This window comes from Acartia tonsa, chromosome 8 (genome assembly GCF_053477335.1).
Source record: "Acartia tonsa isolate MP-2025a chromosome 8, ASM5347733v1, whole genome shotgun sequence".
In the NCBI taxonomy this organism is placed as follows: domain Eukaryota; kingdom Metazoa; phylum Arthropoda; class Copepoda; order Calanoida; family Acartiidae; genus Acartia; species Acartia tonsa.
In genome coordinates this window covers 11,324,543-11,346,906 of record NC_137267.1, presented here as the reverse complement: position 1 = coordinate 11,346,906, position 22,364 = coordinate 11,324,543, and the positions used below count along the sequence as shown (strand labels likewise).

Here is a 22,364-nt window from a genome sequence, read left to right as displayed (position 1 = left end):
TATACAAGTGTTAATGTCCGTTTGTCCTACCGTTTCAGTGCTTCGCTTTTATGGATGTTTTCATCCTTGTTTGTAAACATATGCATAATCTGTATAGAAGCACAACAATTATGTAAATGTAAAGAAGTTGTATCAACTTTTTTTTTATAGCTAGCCGGTTCTTTTAGTAAGTAGTAGATGTAAAATTTTTCATAGAATTCAGATATGCAATCGGTTTTTTTGTAGACCTCTTATTTTTTAAGTAATTTAAGTTTTTTTAAAAAATAATTAAGTCGGTTTTAAGGTACTAAAACGCAACAAAATAAAAGAAGAAAATGGCCAGTAAGAACAAAAATAGTAAGATCTTTAATTTGACACCTTACTTTTAAAATTCTGTTGAGTAATTATTGAAAAAATCTATTTTTTTAACCTCGGTATAATAAAAACTTTAGACCTAAATATTTTCTCAAACAGACATAAAAAACATGGGTTCATATATACCTTCAGAATCAGAAAAATATTACGAATCCATTGTAAGCAAAATTGAAAAAAATTAAAAAATTAAAAAATTAAAGAAATGGCCAATTATTTTTTTTGTTCAGACAACACTATTGTCTTCCCTTTTTTACCCCCTCTTTACCCCCTTCCCATTTTTATACTCAATTGAAGAATTAAGACGTTGCCTGTACAATATAATATGATATTTTCATATAATTCCTTTTATTGTAGTTTATATACTATATTGTAAACTTTTTTTTTCAATTTTGCTTACAATGGATTCGTAATATTTTTCTGATTCTGAAGGTATATATGAACCCATATTTTTTTATTTGTGAAATAATAAAATTAAGTTCAAAGTTTTTATTCTCGTGGGTTAAAAAAAATCGATTTTTTCAATAATTACCTGACAGAATTGAAAAAGTAAGGTGTCAAATTAAAGATCTTACTATTTTTGTTCATAATGACCATTTTCTTTCTTTTTTTTGTTGCATTTTAGTACCTTAAAATCGACTTAATTTTTTTTTTTAAAACTTAAATTACTTAAAAAATAAGAGGTCTACAAAAAAAACGATTGCATATCTGAATTCTATGAAAAATTTTACATCTACTACTTACTAAAAGAACCGGCTAGCTATAAAAAAAATAGTTGATACACCTTCTTTACCTCGATTTTTGACTGGTGATTCTGAGAGCTATAAAGGATAATGTGATCATCGTAGCATTCATATAATAATGACACACGTAAAGCATTTTCACAACTAATTTTCATTCCAAATAATGTCTGATTTGTTAAGATTAAAAATGTTAATATTTAAGAAAGTCGTTTCATAAACTCATAATAATACTGTATTTAGATTACCAGTGTTAATTGAAGTCACCAAGTCTGAATGTTATTTAGTCTAATTTAAGTTAGGTTAGGTTGGGTAGATAATAGCCCCCCCTGGTTTATAGTTTACCGCCGTGGCTATGTAAGAATAAAACGTGTTAGAATAATGATTTTTTTTGCAAATCAGCATCACGTTAAGACCAACTTGAAAAGAAATTATATTCTATACTAAAAATCATATGAAAGAAATACGTATTATCCTATTCAATATTTTACAAGAAAAATATCACAATAACTTTTTAAAAGGGAAGCTTTTCTATAATTATGGTCGGTCTGTATTTCCGTCCGTAACCGATAGCTTTTTTCGTTAATTTAGGCATGTTAGAATTGTCCTATCGATTTCAAAATTTGCATAATGATTCCTGTAGTAGTTAGGTACGATTTAGAAAGACTAGCAACTTTACAATCGTATTTTTATGTGATATAATCATCCGATTGATCTGACTTTTGGATTACTCATTCCTATTACAATAAGGTACAAGATAATAAGCGAAACATTACTATATATCCTAAAAATGTCAGTATGTCCTGAAATAGTATTCTGTATTGAAGAAGTTTTGCAAATACTTTTATATTTATTTTTAGTATATTCAGTTCTGACACTCTACAAGGAAGATGATTAAAGTCCCTCCACAGATTATGACGTCATACGATAGAATAACCAATGAGAGGCAAGCATAAATTTTACCATTGGTCAATTACTATGTATACTGGCCTCTTAGTGGATATTCTATCGTATGACGTCATAATCTGTGGAGGGACTTTATTCATCTTCCTCTACAAGTCAGTTCGCAACGCAATGGGGGAAAATGTGGTTTCTCGGCCGCTATCTAAGATAGACAACTGATGTATGCATGTCCTTGTACATTGTACAGAAATTTCTCAGAAACCACTGGACCGATAATTTTATAATTTTCTCGAAAGCCTATATTTCATTTGTGCATATAAAAAGCTATTTTTCATGAAAAAAATCATTACCTCCCCCCCCCTAAAAAACCTCTTACAAAATTAGATTGTTTTAGTAAGGGTATACATGTCTTCTAGGTTCAAAGCCCCTAGGAACAGTGCCACTAGTTAGTTCAAATACATGAGTTGTACTTTGAAACCAATTTAAAAATAATTAACTTTGATATGATCTTAGCTGGCTCTAATCATAGCAGCGAAGCTAAAAATAAACTAATTAACATTTGGGCTCTGATCCTAGAGTTTTCAAAATTCTGAATTAATGATTACATTAAAACTATTTATTTTAATTAATTAACTATAAGATAAAGTAGTAAGGTTTTTTTGTTAAGTGAGGCTAAATATCTAGGAAATGCCTGATCCTATTAGATTATGCTAGGGGATGTGCAATTCAGGTTATCTATATAAATGTCTTGAGGTGAATTAAGGTTATTTTTACAACCCCCCCCCCCCTCCTTCTATGTTCTATGGGGCAAATCAACTGGTATATCAAAAAGGACTAACGATTTATGGGGTATATCTGAAAGACTGACATTTAAACGTACATGTCCTAATCGTAGATTAGTTTTGCACTTAAAAAGAAGACTTTTTTGTGGAAATTAATCTAACCCACAGAAATAAGACAACGACTTGCTTTATTATAAACAAATGATTTCTTTATGTGTTATCAATCCTATTCTATAAATTAGTAAAAGCTTTTTTCTGAAGCTTAAGATCTCAATAACTAATGAACCAATTGGGTTATCTTTATTTCGCCAGCTTCACATATTGGTCATAAGCTAATTTGTTTTTATGTAAGTCTTTGCATGGTTTTAAGCCATTTGTCTAGCCTTCTAATACAGATATCCTTTGAAATTTTGAAATTCTTTTTTTTTAACTTGTTAAAAAGTTAAATGTTTTTGTATAGGGTGTCATTTTATTTAGTTTATAGTTTTTAGTCTTTGATTGTTTGTTATATAATTTGTTTTCAAGGTACTATTGTATTTTTTCATTGAAAATAGCTTAAACATATACAATATGCTACTTTAGTACAATTTATTTTTGAGACTTATCATCCTTGGTTCGAAACCCAAAACAAAACATCTTTACCATCTTTCTCTCTTTGAAAAAGACAAACAATTTCATTTTTTGGTCTTTTTCCGACCATATAATGCACTTTTTACCCCCCTTTTTGCAGCGGCGGCCTGAAAAAAAAGGGGTAAAAATAGGGAAATAGCTATAGGTTTTGTAACATAAGCTCCATGCCTTAAAAGTCATGTTTCCCATTCGTCTCTCCCCTCCCTTTTACCAAGCAGCCCCTCCCACAGTGAATTTATTTCGTTATTTTAAAATAATTTCAATAAACATTTAAAATATAATCAAGACCAAATTATACGTGGAATGTAGCTGCTATGTTTTAAAAATACTTAGGAAAAAACCACATTTAAAAACCTTTTTTTTAAATCAATTCCAGATAATTTGGAAAACAAATATTTGAGCATAGGCATCATTTTTTTATTTCATTATCGTTTTGTTTTTAAGCAAAAAGAAAGTTTACTTTTATACCAATATATAAAATCAATAAATAAATTTTGTTTACACAAAAAAAATCTGTAAAAATACCACTGTGCCTCCTTCCCCCTTCCCCACCCAAGTAGGCCCATTTGAATTTGAAAGATTTTTTATGCCCCGCGTCTGAGGAATAACTCAGCGCATTTTAAAGCCTCTCAGTTACATTTTTATGGCTTGTGAAAACACATATATTGTGTCAGTGAAAAAATCAAAAACTATTTTTTTGAAAAGTTATATTATAGAAAAAGTGTTTAGGTTTGAATTTAATTTAATTAAAATTTGCTTTAGGCTTATCTGTTTGAATTATTGAAACATTAATAATATTTTGACAACCTTATTGCATTTAGGCCTTAATTTTACTCTAAAAAGTATCTAAAATATAATAAATTTTTTGGCTTTTGCAAAATTAAAAAAAAGTAGGTATAAAATATTCAACAAAACTTATTGACATTATTTGTTCTAATTTCAATTCATCTTAGAAAGTAAAATAATTGAAATGTGACTTTCTTAGCTACCTGCAACTAGTTAAAGCAAAAAGGTTAAACTTTAATATTTGAGTTAAATTTTGAAAGCCAATGTTCTTTGTCGAATAAATGGCATATAACTAACGTGGGTCATGGATGACAAATTTCCGACATGTATTTAAAATCTTTTGAATAAATAAGGTACAAATTGATATAAACACATTAAAAATTTAAATCTAATTGATTTGACAATATTTGTATAGTGGAAAGAACTATAATTCAATTTTTGTGTATTTTCCGCGAAACCGAACATTGAAACACCATCTCTCCATCAATAATATTTTTTATATAAAAGTTTACTAAACGTGACTATGCTATTCTTAACCTAACAAAATTAAAAATAAGTATTCAAAATTAAAAACATTTTTGGGGTCCACTTTTGACTGGAGTGAATTTGCCAAACTTTCTTTTGTTTTACAAATTGTAAGCAGATGTCTTGTAAACTGATGCGTTGTGATTGATTTGTTTTGCTTTGAAATCATTTTCAGTGATTGTTTATCAAAACAAGGATGACAACATCCATATAAGCGAAGGTGTGAATCAGTAGGACTAGCAAAAAATAACAATTGATTAAGAAATGAATTAGCAGAATACAAATGTATAAGTCTAAACAACATTGTTGGTAAATTTGTTGCATCACTGTTAAATACAGGGTACTGCTTAAGAACATACCTATATTTGTAGGACTTGATTATAGAGATGCTTCTCTTACAATATTGTACTTTGTTGTCTTAGGAATCAGTACTCCAGAAATCAGATCAATAGGATAATTACATCACATAAAGAATTGTTGTTAAAAAAGTTATAAATCAACATGTCTTAACTAGACGTAACGATTTTACAGTTGCTATGCTTTCTAAATCTCACCTAACAACTATAGGAATCATCATGCAAAGAATGATTCGATAAGGCAATTCTAACAAACCTCAATTAACGATGAGTGCAATAGGTTACAGACGGACGGACCGACCATGATTATAGAAAAGCTCCGCTTTTAAAAAGGAAAGATGCAAATAATGAAAGGAATAAAATGTTAAGTATATAGAAGGTTTATTAAAGAGATTAGTATTATTTCCTTAGAATTTTATTATTTTATATTAATAAAATCCTTTACTTGGCACTTTCCCTTATATTGCATCTTGATCACAAACAAATCTTATTTTATAATCAATTTAGGTTAGGTTAAGGAAAGGTTACATGCGCCCCGAAGAATTAGAACCCCCACAGGGGCTAGAATATTGAAATTAAAACAGGAAGGGTATAAGGTTTGAATAAAATCCCCTAGTTTTTCCTTAAATATCAAAAAAAAAATTCTAATAAAATATTAAGTGTTTTTGTGTATTTTTTAAGAGTGATATAAACCATAATTGAAGATATTTTATCCACCTACGTATAAATCTTTAATAAACTACGCATCCAAACATTTTTATTTATCATTTTCTATTTAAGTAGCGAGGTTACTCCTAAAGTAGATTTGTTGGTTGGTATTACAATTACAAATTTTTCCAAACAAAAAATCATCTCATGCAAAATATAGTGATTTATCAAAATAAAGTGTTAGGTTCACCAAATAAGTCTTAGGTTAATCTTTAAACATTATATTAGGTACTAAATAATTAATTAATGGTTATTCTCTTTATATATTTTATTTGTTTATAAAGCTGTGCTTTTTACTTTTATGATGATGTATCTATTAATAGTTATTTCTCGCATCGTATTATAAACAGATTTCCGTGGATATAGAATGTACAATTATAAGATTAAAACCAGTTTTTTTAGCCCCGAGGTGCCGAAGGCACGGACTAAAAAAACTGGTTTTAATCTTATGATTGTACATTTTTATATTCGTAGAAAGCTGTATAAAATACGATGCTAGACATAGTTTTTTCGTATGGATGAGAACCGGTTCCTATCCACCGGATTCGAATGAATACGTGAAATATAATTATCTTCACTAATTTATTTTGCAATTAAAACGCTACATTTGGACAAGAGTATGCTTGTTTTATTCTTCTTCAATGCAAAGCATTTCCACAATTCGTGATGGTTAGTTTTGATCGTTATTTTTTGAGTTGTTAGAATCTAAAGCGATTCCTATAAAAGTAAGGTACAAATTAGAATTTAAAGCAACTATATAAAGATTAAAAGAACGTCTGCTGTTTTTTAAAAAAAATTGTATTTATTTAGTTATTTGGAAAATATGCTATTTTTATATGATATTATTACCCTAATATCCTGATTGTTTAAATGTTGATTCCTAGGAAAATATGTAATAATATTATTAGCAAAGCATTACATTTACAATGATTAAATCTAGAAATGTAAATATGTCCTAATTGTGCATTCTGTATTCCAGCCATTTTGAGACCGAATCACATCAAATTTATGTTTCAGCATACTAAACTGAGGCACTTTAAATGTTCTTTTGTTCAAGTCTCTACGATACCTATCTATGTTGCTTTCAAGTATATTTTCAATTCTCTACGATACCTAGCAATGTTGCGTTGAAGTCTACGAATATTTTTATTTTTTTTGTGATTCAGCGGTTAGCGAGATCTTTCGGTACCAACACACAGACAAAAAGACATTTTGTCTTTAGTATAAGGATAAAATTATGTTTCTTCAAGTGTTTATGTTCGTTTGTCCGGCCTTGTTTTGTTGGATGTTATCATCCTTGTTTTACACTGATTAAATCTAAATTTCTGTTTGTGTGCTTCTAGGAATTATAGGCCTAATAAAAATGTTAATTTTGATAATTTGATATCTCAGATATACCTTTTTGCTCTTTTCTATAAAACGCAATCTACATTATCTACGATTTAATTGATTTTGTTCATAACTATAATGATAAAGCATAGCTTTTCTATATCAGGGTGTGGCCCTCCCTTTTAAAACCTTGCAAGCAGATTCATATAACAGTAAGGTACATTGGAATTATCACATTCTTATTAGATTAGCTAGTTTAATATTATCAAATTGACATTTAAAAATTTTTTAATTGTGATTTTTAAAATTGTTAGGTATGATGTTTTAAAAAAAATTCATCCTGCAAGATTATCTATATTTGTGTGTGGTTGTAGGATTTTTCCAGATCTAAATATTTTACTGATCTCCTCTAATACCAAAATTTCATGGTTTTAATCTGTATATGTTTTAAAAATTGCTGTTTAAAATAAGTTTAAATTAGTTTATGTAAAGTAAAACCAATTTCTGAAGTTAATTTAAACACAAGCAAAAAATTACAGATTCTACTACTTTATTGCATATTCTTTCAGAGTTTTATGAATGTAAAACATTAACAATTTAAGTGTGAAAATATAAAAGTGATAATTTTGTTGAAAATGAAGGATTTTGGACAGGGGCTGCAGGTTCCTATCATTTCATCAGGTAAGAAAGGTTTATTTTAGAAAATCTTTGCTGATTAATTTTTGTGTTATTCTTTAAAAAAACGGACTTCCTTATATTAGCCCAAAAGGCTTTGGTCAATCCTTATACTAAAGTAACAGGATGTCTGTGTGTTTGTGTGTTTGTACCGAAGGATATCGCTTACCACTGAACCGATCGGGTTCTCCTTAACAGGGTAGCTTCTCAAAAGTCCCGGGAAGGTTTATAACTATTTTGGGGGAGGGTACCACCACCCTCTCAGGAGAAATCGCCCCTAGAAAAAAATTACCCCTCCCGAAACATAAACCAATTATTTCTGTAATTAGATATTTTAAATAAAAAAAATACATTCAAAGTACCACTAGAGGCCTCTAGGGGCGTAGCCGCTAGTCCTTATATAAAGGAGTAAGATTTTTTGTCTGAAGTATAGGATCTTGGAGGATACTAATCCGAATAGTTTGAACTTTTCAGGAAAGTTTGATAAATGTCTTTGGGTGGTATAAGGTTATTTTACTGACCTTCTCCCCCCTTTCCAAGAGGCTGGGGACGAAGCAACCAGAAATTAACTATTTTTATTTTTTTATTATTTGATTGATTCAAAGTATTTTTCTAAAACCAAACTCAATTGAAATTAAAAAAAAGCTTCCCCTAACGTTTTGATTTAAATACCCTGTTATAATATTGCACATTTATTCTATTAAAATAAATAGGAGAAAATAAGCGTCTCGAGCTTATTGTTTTGTCGATAACATGTTACCCATGACCCCCAAACTTTAACTAGTACGTAAAATATTAAAACTTTTCATTACGTTATGAAATCTTAGAAACACCTTTTGTCTTATATCTAGAACATCGTAATTTAAAATTTTAATTAAAGATAAAATAATCGGTTATACATCTGTTATACAAGGATGACAACATCCATAAGTAGCGAAGCACAATAAAATCATCGATTGAGAAGAAGATAGTTAATTATCAAAGATATGTTTAGTGGTCATAAAAAATAGAAAATGATTAAATTAAAATAAAATCACAAAACCTCCATTAGATATCTTTTGTCTCATGACCAACGGACTGACAGACTAAAAATTGTATATTAGATGCTCTTTGAAAGGAGGTACCTTCACAGAAAACCCAGCTATCTATCTTCAATAGCAGTAAAGATAATTAAAAACATGTGAAAAAGTTATCACAAAGGTTTAGCTTTATGAGCAGACGAGTAAATTCTATTTCCCCCATAATTTTAAGGAATGATTGGCAGACGGACTGACAAAGTGAATTATAAAGTATATAAAAATCCTCACAAAAATTTACCGAAAAGTTAAATAATTTTAAGTTTTAAAAAAAGCTTGTAACAAATTCGTCTCAAAATAAGTCAATTATAGATTTAACCTAATCATATCATACCAATTAAATCGACTTGTCATTTTACTGCCTTTGATATTAAGACTTTTTTATGCTTTCTCGTCATTTGTATGGCACTAAAAACCTTTTAAACAATTACCTCTAAAATAGTTTGTCCGTATGTCTACCTTTTTAAAAGCGAAGCTTTTCTATAATTAGGGTAGGTCCGTCCGTACGTCCGTCACAGAGAGATAACTCTTTTCGTTAATTTAGGCATGTTAGAATTGTCCTATCGATTTCAAATTTTGCATGGTAATTCCTATAGTAGTTAGGTACGATATAGAAAGCTTAGCAACTCTATAAGCATTACCAGAATGTCCGTATGTCCATTTTAAACATGTTGATTTTTTTTTACTTTTTTAACATCAAATTTTTATGTGATCTAATCATCCGATTGATCTGATTTTTGGTATATTGATTCCTGGGACAACAAATTATGATATTATAAGCGAAGCAACTCTATAATCAAGTCCTAAAATGTAAGTATGTCAATAAACATTATCCTGTATCAAGCAGTTTTTCAACAAATTTACTTAAAATTTTGCTTCGACTCTTATACATTTATATTCTGATTATTCAGTTCTTACACTATACAAGTTTTAATGTACGTTTGTCCTACCGTTTCAGTGCTTTGCTTTTATGGATGTTGTCATCCTTGTTTAACTAAAAGTATTAGCAAATATTTTAAAGTCATTATTGGCAGTTGCTTTTTAATGTCTATCTGGGAATTGATAGTATGTATGTGTTCTTGTATTTCAAAAATGTTGCACATATTGGACATTTTTATGAAATTTTTAATTTGATTTTACTTTTTTCCCTAGACGCCCTATTGTGTATGTATGTCTGTACACGAAAGGACAAGAATTTTTTGTTTTCATTTCCAAAAGGCAGTGTTTCGGAGCCGTTTAATTATGGTGCGGCTCCGGCTCCGACCTAAAATCAAGAAAATCTCGACATATTTTTTCTCCCAAGTCTATTTTTGACTCTTGAAGGTTTTAAAAGTTCAATTTTTGATAAAAATGGACTTGTAAAATTTAAAAGAGGCATTTGCACATGAAAAAACAGAGTTACTAGATTATAATTTATAAAAAAAATCTCTTTATTTATCTAGTCCGGAGCCGGAGCCGTTTTTTAACGAAAATACGACTCCAGCTCCGGCTCCAGCAAAATATGGCGGCTCCACGGCTCCCGGCTCCAGCCAAAAGGCATTAGTTTTCATGAAAACCAATCTTGTTTAAATCCATATCCGCTTCGGACTGACATTTTACATTTGTACCCTTTATAATACGGTAAAATTAGATCACGTTTATCAAACACTATTATGACATCAAAAAGACAATGTTCGTTTATTTTCAAAAGGATTTCACAAAAATTAATTTAATCAGAGTTATTAGGTTTTTAAGAATTGAATCTAAAAAATGAAAACATCCACAAATGCGAATAATTTAGACCACGGATACATAAACGGATTTCCGACAGACAATAGAAATTTTTCAATTGGTTTATTTGAATTAAAAACAATATTTTTAGTTATGAAAGCAAACGAAAAAAACAGTGCCCAAACGAAAAATATAGAACAGTTTTACCTGTACCTCCTAAAAGAAAGTGGAGGGTCGTCTCCTACACCAATAATAGATGAATTTTATCTTCTTTAATTTTTCAGGGAAGCCATTTGACTCAGTACGAAGCAGGAAAATAGGTAAGATTATTATAAATTGTGCTGGTTATCAAGCAGGTATAAGGTTCGAATCTCCTCCAAACTACATCATAATAAAGTCTCTTTTATACTACCTTACTTAAATAAAGATTACTACAAATGATTTAATACCTCGACCCACTAACGGATAAAACAGATATGACCAACTAAAAAATATATTTTCTATGTTTGCTCAATGAGTAGTTTATTAGTGTATAATCACTTCAGCATATTGTCATATTCATAATATATTCAAATTCGCGAAGTGACACAGTAGAGGGGATGTTTGATGAGGAATGTAAAGCAAATGTGATAAAATACGCAGTTTTTTTCTGTAGTTATGAATTTTGCGATTCTTAGAATGCAATGAATATATACATTGAGAGGAATTGATAGCACATAGTTCTTTATATGGAATTAAATAGTAATTGTTGAAATTACTCATTTGATTTATTGCCTATTATATTCTTTGGTGGGATTTCCCTTAGAATGCCGGAGGTGGGGAGGGGGGATAACCCCCCAGGCCCTACTTGAACATGAAGTCTTATTTCCCAAAGGAAGGTAGGGGACATTGGACTGTGTATTACACTAGTCCCCAAATTTTTACAATAATGTTTTCTTAATCGTTGGCTTCACAACTTTGGGGACCTTAATGAATTTTGATTGGTTAGTTCATTAAGTTGAGTGTCCAAACGAGTAAACCACTAAACAAACAAAAAAACAAAGTTATTTAATTTTTTTATTTATTTTTGAAGTTTGTTATACTTATTTGTACCTATATTTTTTGTTTAAATATAACAAATCCTTTCTTCTATTTTTCTTTTTTGAAAAAATGCATTGAAGTCTTAGAGTTATCTTCTATGTTAACAACAAGTTTCTTCGCCCGTAGCCTCTAGGAGAGGGCAGAGATTGTCAGGAAAAAAGAACAAAACCATCCAAAGACATATGTAAAGCTTCCCTGAAAAGTACAATCAATTTTGGAAAAGCTGTACTGATATCTTTAGCTTCAGACAAAAAAACTAATATTTTATATAAAAGAATAAACAAGGTTGTATAAAGCCATAAAATGTCCCCTTTTATGAGCATGGGTAGATTTGCTAAAATAATATATTGCAAAAACGTTCAAATTGGACCATAAACTCAATATGTTCTTGCAAGAGAATGATGTAAAAAAATATCTAGAAGGACTGACAGACAAGAGGGCAATTAGAAAAAATCAATTTCAGAGTTACTTTGCTACAAGAATAACATGATTTATAAATTTCAGGACTGGCCTCGCTTGGTGTGCACCAAGACTCCAGATTTCAAGGTATAGTAACTATTTATTAACTGGTTTCATAGTAAATTTGTTGCAGACAAAGAAAGGAACGCAGCAAAAAATTTATTGTGATTGCTGTTTTGCAGTCAATCTTCAATGAGTAAATCTTTATTGAAGTATTGCCTAGTGGTTCCCTTACACCCCCCAACCTGGAATTAAAATAGATTTACTATTAGCAGGAGTTTTTCGTTTGTTTTCTTTAGGTCTGGTTAGGTTATATTGGATACTGGGTAGATCTGCAGGGTAAATGAACCGCAGTGGTTAGGCATAGAGAAAAAAAACTTATCTCCCCATATTTTTATTATCAATAATATGAGAAAGGGTTTATAATACCTTTTAGTAGATTAAAGAGTATGTTTTAAAATTCTAAAAAAATTCTATTTATAATTTATTTATTGAATTTCTACTGAAGTAAATTTAATGCAAAAACTTACAATAGATAATCAATAGAAAAGAAAAAAAAAATATATCAAAACAATTCTAATTAAATATTTTTTATTGAGAACTCAAACAAACAACATATTTTGATAAATAACCAATTGTTCAAAAAAGTACAATAATTTTTCAATTAAATTTTATAATTGACCTGTATATAATAAGAATAATCAAAGCAATTATGGGAGTATTATTAAAAGTAGACTCTATTTTCAATAAAGCTAGATCCTTTTTTAAATTTTTCTAGGAATTATAGTCCTTATTTAATTAAACGATTCTATCACAGATACTGTTGATATTTGGACATATTGAAAGTTGAATAAAATAAACATTTTCTTGCAAGAAGGAGCAGATACGAATTTAAATTGAAGAACCATATTGTTTAGATACTTTACGGCGGGAAAGTTTTGATATATGGAGAGACACAACAAGTACAACTGGGTCCATAGAAGATAGCTCCTCTACTACATCCTACCTCAATAATATTAGAAAATCTTCAATACCTAAGGTAAAATTTAAATATGGAATTATAAGGTAGCTAAAGATCTCATAAACAGATTGCTCTGTCGTTTCCTAAATTTTAAAAAAAGCAATGGGTAGGTTTTTTTGTCGACAATCACCTCTCACCATCTATTCAAGATTAGTTATTTCTCGCGTCGTATTATAAACAGCTTTCCGCGGATATAGAATGTACAATTATAAGATTAATCTCATAATTGTACATTTTTATATTCGTATAAAGCTGGATATAATTCGATGCTAGCTATAATTTTTTCGTATGGATGAGAACCGGTTCCTATCCACCAGATTCAAATGAATACGAGAAAAAATTTACAATCCTTCATGTCTAATACCAAGGGCATAAGGATGGCTTAGACAAACAAACATAAAATTATGTGAGGAAATCTAAGGGTTGTCGCGGAAGAGCTTGTCAGAAGTGCAACTACCTGGAGGTCAACACCATCAGATCTTCAGCAAAGTCTTCCAACCTACTCCTCACAGAGGACACATGTATCAGCTTATGAATTTTTATCTTAACTGACCAGCCAATGCCGGCAGGACTGGTCCAAATCCTTCTACTCAAGGCCGGAATAGAACCCAACCCTGGCCCTGGAAAAATCTACATCTGTCCAGTGTGCCACGTCAAGCTAAAGACTAATGCTAAAGCTGTCCAATGTAGCAGATGTACTGAATGGGTACATTTTCGCAAACTGAACAACTGCAGCAACTTAAAATCAACCAAAGACTATGACAAATTGACCTATGTTTGTAGATCCTGCTTTAATGATCCTTTAACTTACCCACCACCTTCAAATTCATCCTCTCAACCCCATCAACCTCATCAACCCCATCAACCCCAACAACCTCAACAACCTCAACAATCATCGTCATCCAATCAAAACTACAACATAGACTACAAACTTAAAATACTACAATGGAACTGCAATGGAATCAAAACTAAAACACAGGAACTAATCTCATTCGTTAATCAACATCAAATAAAGGTTATAGCATTGCAAGAAACAAAACTGAACAACAACTCAACACCCCCAGACATACCTAACTTTACACTGGTCCGTAAAGATAGAACAAAGGACAAATGAGGTGGTATAGCCATCTTTGTCCATAAATCTATACTCTTTGCACAAGCACCGAATCTACCTGATGACGGCCATTCTGAAATCAATGGAGTGGAAATTGGCAACATCAAAATAAGGAATATTTATATTCCTCCCGTCACCAGCTGTGCACAAGGTTTTGTTCCAGATTTACAACCTCTTTTATCTGAACCAGACTCTATCATCCTTGGAGACTTCAATGCTCACAATCCTTTGTGGCATTCAAGTATCCAGGACCCCAGAGGAGATAAAATTGCTGATGATATCGGAGACTCTAATTTTGGAGTTCTTAATGAAGATCTACCAACTCGAATCCCTACTAATGGTCAACCTACTTCTCCAGATATATCACTTGCCTCAACATCTTTACTACCTCACATTGAATGGGAAACCAAAACTGCTCTCAGCTCTGATCACTTACCTATCATCATCACTGTAAATACCAACATCCAGACAACAAAAAGTGATTTCAGAAAATATGTCAACTTTAAAAAGGCTGATTGGGACAAGTTTCTTAACATCACTGAAAACAGGTTTAACAGACTTCCAGAACCTGAAAATGTCCATAAAGCTGAGAAAAAGTTCCGCCAAATTATAAACCAGGCCTCCAAGAAAACTATACCTGGAGGCCGCATCAAAGATATTGATCCTGAGATTCCAACATCAACTACTAACAAAATGAAAGAAAGAGATGAACTTAGATCCACTAATCCTGATTCTCCAGATATTCAAAATTTAAATAGAGAGATCCTCCAAGAAATTAATCAACATCGAAAATCAAAATGGAGAGAGAAAATCAGTGAGATCACAAGTGGCTGTTCTTCCAAGCTATTCAAGCTGATTAAAAACCTTAATGGCAAGAATTCCAGTAGCAATAACCAAGCCATTAAATTTAAAGGTCGCTACTTAACATCCTCACTTGAAATAGCTAATGGTTTCAACAAACAATATTCTTCAGTTGTTCGACACCAGAGTTCTAAAACATCCAGGAAAATAACAAAGAATATTAAAAAGAATAGCCTCGAAAATCCCATTTCTTTCACTGCCAAACAGACTGCAGAAGCTATTAAAGCTTGTAAAGCCTCCAAAGCTGCTGGACCAGATAATATCTCGAACCTGCACCTAAAACACCTTGGACCTAAAGGATTAGAATATCTTACAAAGATATTTAATCTCTCAATGGCAACAAGCATCATACCTGATATCTGGAAAACTTCGATCATTATCCCTCTTTTAAAACCCAACAAAGATCCTCAAGAATCCAACTCCTACAGACCTGTATCCTTACTTTGTCCTGCAATAAAAATCCTGGAACGCCTCATTCTACCCACCCTCACTGAAACCTTGGACATTCCTGTTTTCCAACATGGATTCCGCAAGAACCACTCTACAGTCTCTGCCTTAAACGACTTCAATGACCAAGTTGCCAACGGTTTCAATAAACACAGACCTCCAGATAGAACAGTTTTGCTACAGATTGATCTTAGCATAGCTTTTGATATGGTATCCCACGATAAGCTTCTTCAAGACCTGGGACAATCTGCACTTCCTGAATTTCTAAAAAGATGGTTCTGCTGCTATTTAAAAGGGCGACAATCTAAAGTTAACTTCAGGAATGTAACATCAAAATGCAGAAATATAAGAGCTGGAGTACCCCAAGGCGCTGTAACATCACCTATTTTATTTAATTTCTATCTCCGGAACCTGCCTAAACCTCCAAATGATGTTCAAATAATACAGTATGCTGATGATATCTCTATCTATGCTACTGGCTTGGACATAGATGCTCTTACCAAATCAATCAACAACTATGTTCCCAGAGTCACTGAATTTCTCAATAAGCGAGAGCTAGTAGTATCACCTGAAAAATCCACAGTGACACTTTTCACTCCTGATACCAAAGAGTTCAAAATCCATCCACAAGTTATGATTGATGACATACTTGTCCCTCTAGAACATCACCCCAAACTCTTAGGTGTCACACATGATACTATGTACACTTTTTCCACCCATATACAAAACTCCACTAACTCTGCCAACACAAAAATAAACATCATGAAGTCACTCTGTGGCTCCGACTGGGGCCAGGACAAGGAAACCATGACAATGACCTACAAGGCCATTGCCAGAAGTGTGTTGGAGTATGCTTGTCCTATATGGAGTCCTGTTATATCAGAAAACAGCTGGAAAAAGCTACAAAGATCTCAGAATCAAGCTCTAAAACTCATCACTGGCAATCTTAAAATGGCGTCAGAACAACACATTCATCAAGAAACTAAGATTCTACCAGTTAAAGAACACTGCCTGATGAAATGTAAACAATATCTACTGACCTGCCATCAACCCGACCATCCAGGTGTTAAAAACATTCACAGACCACTGCCAGCAAGAAATCACCTGAAACCGACAATACAGAAATACAGAAAATGCATTAAAAAATACCTTCCCATTAATGCAGAAAACAGGAAGACTAAAATCAAGGCCATACACACATCTGAAGTAAAAACTGCTCTTGAAAATCTTCCTCCTAACAGAGTCCTTGGAATTAAACCACCGGACATTAATAAAGAAGAACAAACTCTTTCTAGACATGTCAGATCTCAACTCTCTCAATTGAGATCTGGCTTCAGCCGCAGACTAAACAGTTATTTACACAAAATTGACGAAAATATTGATGACAAATGCCCTAGCTGTAAAAACTCACCACATGACACAAGACACCTGTTTAACTGCCCAGACAACCCGACTAATTTAGATGTTTTATCACTTTGGACAAAGCCAAGATTGGCAGCAGATTTTCTTAAACTTGACGAGGGTTCTACCTGGCCTGATTAAATTTGCAATGAAATATATGAAGCTAATACATGTGCGTTAGCAGATACATGTGACTGTCCTCTGGAGGCTAACCAACCAACCAAAGGAAATCTAAGGCTTTTTGTAAAATTTATTATTATAAAAATTTCTTAATATTTTAGGGGTATTCAATTGTGAGTGATAACAACGAGCCAGCATCTAGGAAAACTTCTGTTTCATCTAGGTAATTATACACAAGGACGCCGAAGAGGAGGGTTTAAAGAGGATATTCCACCCCCACTCCACTCAATGTAACACTAATTTGAAATTTTCAACCCTTTACTCCCCCTCAGCCCCCTTAAAAAGTGATAGTTTATAGATTGACTAAAAAGAAATATAAATTGTAAAGTAGAAAAATATTTAAAAACGCGCGGCTAAAGCTAAAATATTAATTACAATTTACTGAACTAAAAAGTGTCACAGACACCACAATTTAGAACACTTTATCATATAGCAGTATAGTATTGCAACTAATATCGGGTGCATGACATTTCTACAACCGTCATAAATACAACTATATGGTTTTTTGTTGTTAAAATTTTAAAAAAATCGCTTAAAAATACAGTCATACAATTGATGATGTAAAAAAGCCAGTGTTAGATGTATACTTGTCAGCATACCTAAAAAACTTAGCAAATTAATGTCAAATTTACATCCACACAAACAATTTTGGAGAAAAACATCCACTGCAATTCTGCCAGTTGTACAAACGGCAACATCCCCTAAGATTAATGTTTTTACAGGACATCAACAATGGGAAAACTAGAGGAGACTAGGAGACCATTTACAGATTTATTACAGGTAAAACTATTTTTTAAGCCCAGCAAATTTATCATATAACAAACGTAAGTGTCCCCTCCCTTCCTGAAAAAAAAACCGTAAGTATAAATAGCAAGGAAACAGCAGTATTTTTAAAATTCGCCAACCTCTATAATGTCCAATGTAGATTATCTACACAGTTTCAAGGTTACCGAATGCTAAATCCAAGTTTTGACTTTGCAGAGCTACAGTAGACCAATCTTGGATGTTAAGGTGTCTATAGAAAGCTATCGGCATGATAAAGTCAACTTAGGGTCTATTTCTCACCCAGTAGGGCGAAAGTGACATAGATACGAGGAAAAATCGGTCACCTTTAAAGCATCCCACTGTACTTCTTATGAATCTAGCTATAAATATTTGTTTATGAATGATGAATGATCTCAAATATCAAAAAGCACAGCTTGAGTTTTAGGAATTTTTTTTAGCTTTTTAAAACCTATAATGCAAAATCAACAAAAGTTATGAAATGAATAACATTTTTTGCATTTATAACTTAAGATCAGCACTTTGGGATCTTTAGCTTTTATGTAGAAACGCAGAAATTTTTTTTTTTTAAATAACTATGATTAAAAAGACTAATTTGTATCATTAAAAGTTTAGCTCATCAATATGGATTTAATTTCTATTGTCCTCTTCCTCATAAAAAATCAAAACTCAAATTAATTTCTAACTTGATGCATTGAAATTTTTGTGTTGTAATCTGATATGCTTGTTAAGTTGCTGTATATGAGTATTAATGTATATACTGCAAGATCTCGTAACTAGCTTAAATGAACTGCTATTAGAATTTTTCGAGCACAGTTTTGTAAACCACATGTCAGTAATACATCTTTGATTTCATTTATGTATTTTGTAAGCTTCGCCTCTAAGGATAAAAGTCTTTAATTCTAAAATGTTTATTTATGTAATAACTTTACTTTTTCTTTATATAATGAAGACTTTAAAAGGTATCATTTTCAACTAATTAAAAGATCCGGCAAAAATATTTAATTGCACTACCAATACTTTACTGTTTTGAGAAATACTGCCATTGTCCAAAAGATATTTTTCTCTTGTTTTAATTGTTTTTACTTTTGTATTAACCCTTACAGATCGGGGGGGGGGGGAGGGTAAATTAGCCCCCTCTCCCATCTAGTTTTTTCAATGTAATTTTTTTGTAGGCAAGATAGAGATCTGTGACTTCATGACTTTTTAAGTTTAGTAATTATACGTCGGCAAGAGTTGATTTTACAAGGATATCAGGTCTGTGTCGGTCGTGTTGTCTGGTCAAAGTCGGTTATGTAGCATCAAAATTGAAAAAAAATAAATCTTAATTTCTACATTATGACTTTTGTGTATAAGGTAGAGACCTAAACTTTTTTAGGTGAATGCTTAGATATCAATGAACATCTGAAAAAAGTGGTGTTATGACAGTTTGACCGCTCCCTGACCGATTTTATGACCGATTTTTTGTCCGGCTTTTACTATGAACATATATCATGAATATCGTGTCTTCTATTACAGCTAGAGACCTATAATTTTTTTGGGTAAATCCTTGAGCAATAATGAACTTCCGTGAAAAGAAAGATCTTGACCGTTTGACCACTTCATGACCAATTTTTGACCGATTTTCTATTCCCTACCTGTAATTATGCCGTTTTTAAGCTGCCAGTAGCAGAAAAGTAATTTTCTTTAAAAATAAACATTAACCACAAGAAAAAAAATTTACGTCTCTATCTGTACCAGGAGCCGAGATAGAGAGGGGGGCCTAAATTAGCCCCCCCCCCCTTCCCCCCCGATCTATTAAGGTGGTACTTGGGGCCCGATCTGTAAGGGTTAATACTAAATATGTAATATGATTAAAACCTATAAAATGTTTTGCTTTTTTAGTTGCGCTTTATATGCTTGGTCATTGTAAGTTTTAAAATGACAGACTTCAGTAGGACTAAAAAAAACAATAATGAAATCACAGTACAATCTTCAAAGTTGTAAATTTCAGTAAAATTGTTGTGTATTCACCTACATAAATGGGTGCGGCTTTATAGAAAATAGTTCACTAATTAACATCTAATTTAGGCATTTTTTATACATTATTATTTCAAACTTAACTAAGTGGTTTTAATTTGTAGGCAATTTCTATCAGCGCAGCTATTCTATAAGTCATGAGATTTATCCTTTTGCAAATACACTTAATACAGATAGATTAACCTCAACATTTTCAGGGAAACTAGAGGCTTTGTCGCAAGAATGAGAGGGGTAATACCCCCTCCAATCCCCCCCCCCCCACCAAATAATTTTTTTACTAAGAAACAAAAAATTGAGGGATGCCTTTTTCCTGGGCCAAATGAATGATATGTAAACTTTCAAAAACTCCCATTACATCTTTTCATCCATGCCCCTTTTAAATTATGTTAGGTTGGGCTCTGTAAGATTTGGGTAATCTATGAAGGCTAAACGAACTAAATAGAAAAAAAATTTATGCTCTAATGGTTTCTACTTATTTCATGGAGGTGGGGTAGTTTTTTTCCTTTCTTGGTTTTTATTTTTAAATGTGATTTAATAATGGGCCTGCAACATACCCGCTAGCTTTGTTAAGTTAATATTGGAATGCTATTTTCTTGTTAAAATTTGTAGGCATAATTGTTTAGGCAATGGACATCTAATTACAACTTTTAAAACTGGTAGTTAAAAAGTTTGTTTTATCCACAGGGAAAAAGAGATACTACTGTATAATGCATCTTTAAAAGTTATGATAATTAAGCGGATATTAATCGGATTTGAAGCCATACTGGTAAATGTTTTCGCATATTTAATCCTAAAAGGTAGATACTAAACCTTGACTATGTTCAAAATTACTTTTTTTAGGTTTTAATATTGTTTTACTTAGTTTCCTATTACGTAATAATTTTATGTTAAAAATACATACACAAACAAAATCATCGCAAAAAATACATTATTTATTAATTATTTTGTTTTATTATTTTTTCTCACCAAAAACCACTAAATGCAACGTAAATTCAAAGCTTGCCTTGTACATCAGTACATTACAATAAGAAAAGAAAGGTATGTTGTATTTTGTTAAACTTTTTAAAACTTGGAATAAGATGTTACTTTATTCGACAGCTACTCTATGAGAATAACCAAAAATAACTTACAGTATTTGGAGCGCAAATAAAGAAAACATCATCAATAATTATGTAATGGTATTCAGTTTTCAAATGTTTTTCGATTATTAACCTAAATTAACTTTTTTGATTCATTGATTATGCTTTTATAAATGTTGTAATCCTTGTTTTAAATAATCAGATTTAAACTGAATTTTTCTGGCTTTTTAATTGAATATTATGTGTTTAAGACCTGATTTTCCCCATAGATACTTTTCAATACAAGACCAATTTAAATAAAAAATAAACATATATAATATTTATTGACGTATTTTAACATTTAATATACACGCGAAAAAGATGAAGTAATGTCTGCTGCAGGCTTGTTGTTTCTACAGGCTTGATATTCTGCAGCAGGTTAAATTTTCAAATCTAAGTTTCTAATAAATGGGCTAGTATTCTAAAAAGGAAATACGCCATTGGCTCATTCAGAAATTCAAAGTTATATTATCCTTAAAAGTCAAAATATGTCGACTATATGGCATTTAATAAAAGGGACCATGTATGGCATAATACTGACATTTTTTCATTCAAAACTATTATTAACAAAAAAAAACAATTCCAATTAGGCTAACCAATTTTTTGTGATAGAAAAAAAAGATATTTTGAAAACCATCTTATATTTAAGATGTGCTTTATAAAAAAAAGTTTGAAATATGTGTAGGATGATTGTTTCACAAATTAACATTTTCCTTCTAATATTCAAAAATACAACATAGCAAACAAGAACGATTAATTAAATTAGAAACATAGATATTTTTGCACGTGGCACTAAAAAGATTATCGTATACATAAGTTGATATTTTCATTGGAGGATTTTTCCCTAAATTTTTTCAGTTGGAAGATTTTTACTCGATGCTTTTGAAAAAATATTAATTTAACTCAAAGATTTTTAAAATTAAATTAGAAGATTTCTTTATTTTGTTCAATTTTTTCAAAACAAAAACATTAAAATCTAAAAACAGGCATTAAAAATCTAATCTTTATAGGTATCGTTAAAACTTTCTATTTCTTGTAAAAACTTTCTTGTTTCTTTATTACTTTAGTCAGAGGTTTCTAATGTTTGATATTTTTTACTTTGGCCATTTTGTGAAGCTAGATAACATGGTAATTAGCTCTTATCATATTCATTTAAGTCAAATGAATATTGACGTTTCGATAATATGTTAGCCATTGATTCTTATAGTAGCTTTGCTACTAAAAAATATTTACTATTGAATCATAATAACTACAAAATTTGAAAATTGCTAATGAATAATCCATTTCATTTTTATCTAAAATCCTCCTAT

General features: G+C 31.2%; 1 protein-coding gene across 1 annotated transcript in view; it reads left to right on the top strand.

Moving 5' to 3' along the window:
• Positions 1–22,364, top strand: part of LOC145325700 (uncharacterized) — a 159,971-nt gene that overhangs the window by 88,333 nt on the left and 49,274 nt on the right. Inside the window, exons 2-7 of the mRNA XM_080168654.1 lie at positions 7,681–7,791; positions 10,856–10,891; positions 12,156–12,197; positions 13,028–13,149; positions 17,236–17,297; positions 17,857–17,914. Of these exons, the coding sequence (XP_080024780.1) occupies positions 7,746–7,791; positions 10,856–10,891; positions 12,156–12,197; positions 13,028–13,149; positions 17,236–17,297; positions 17,857–17,914 (366 nt within the window). The 5' untranslated portion in view covers positions 7,681–7,745. The remainder of the gene's footprint in view (positions 1–7,680; positions 7,792–10,855; positions 10,892–12,155; positions 12,198–13,027; positions 13,150–17,235; positions 17,298–17,856; positions 17,915–22,364) is intronic.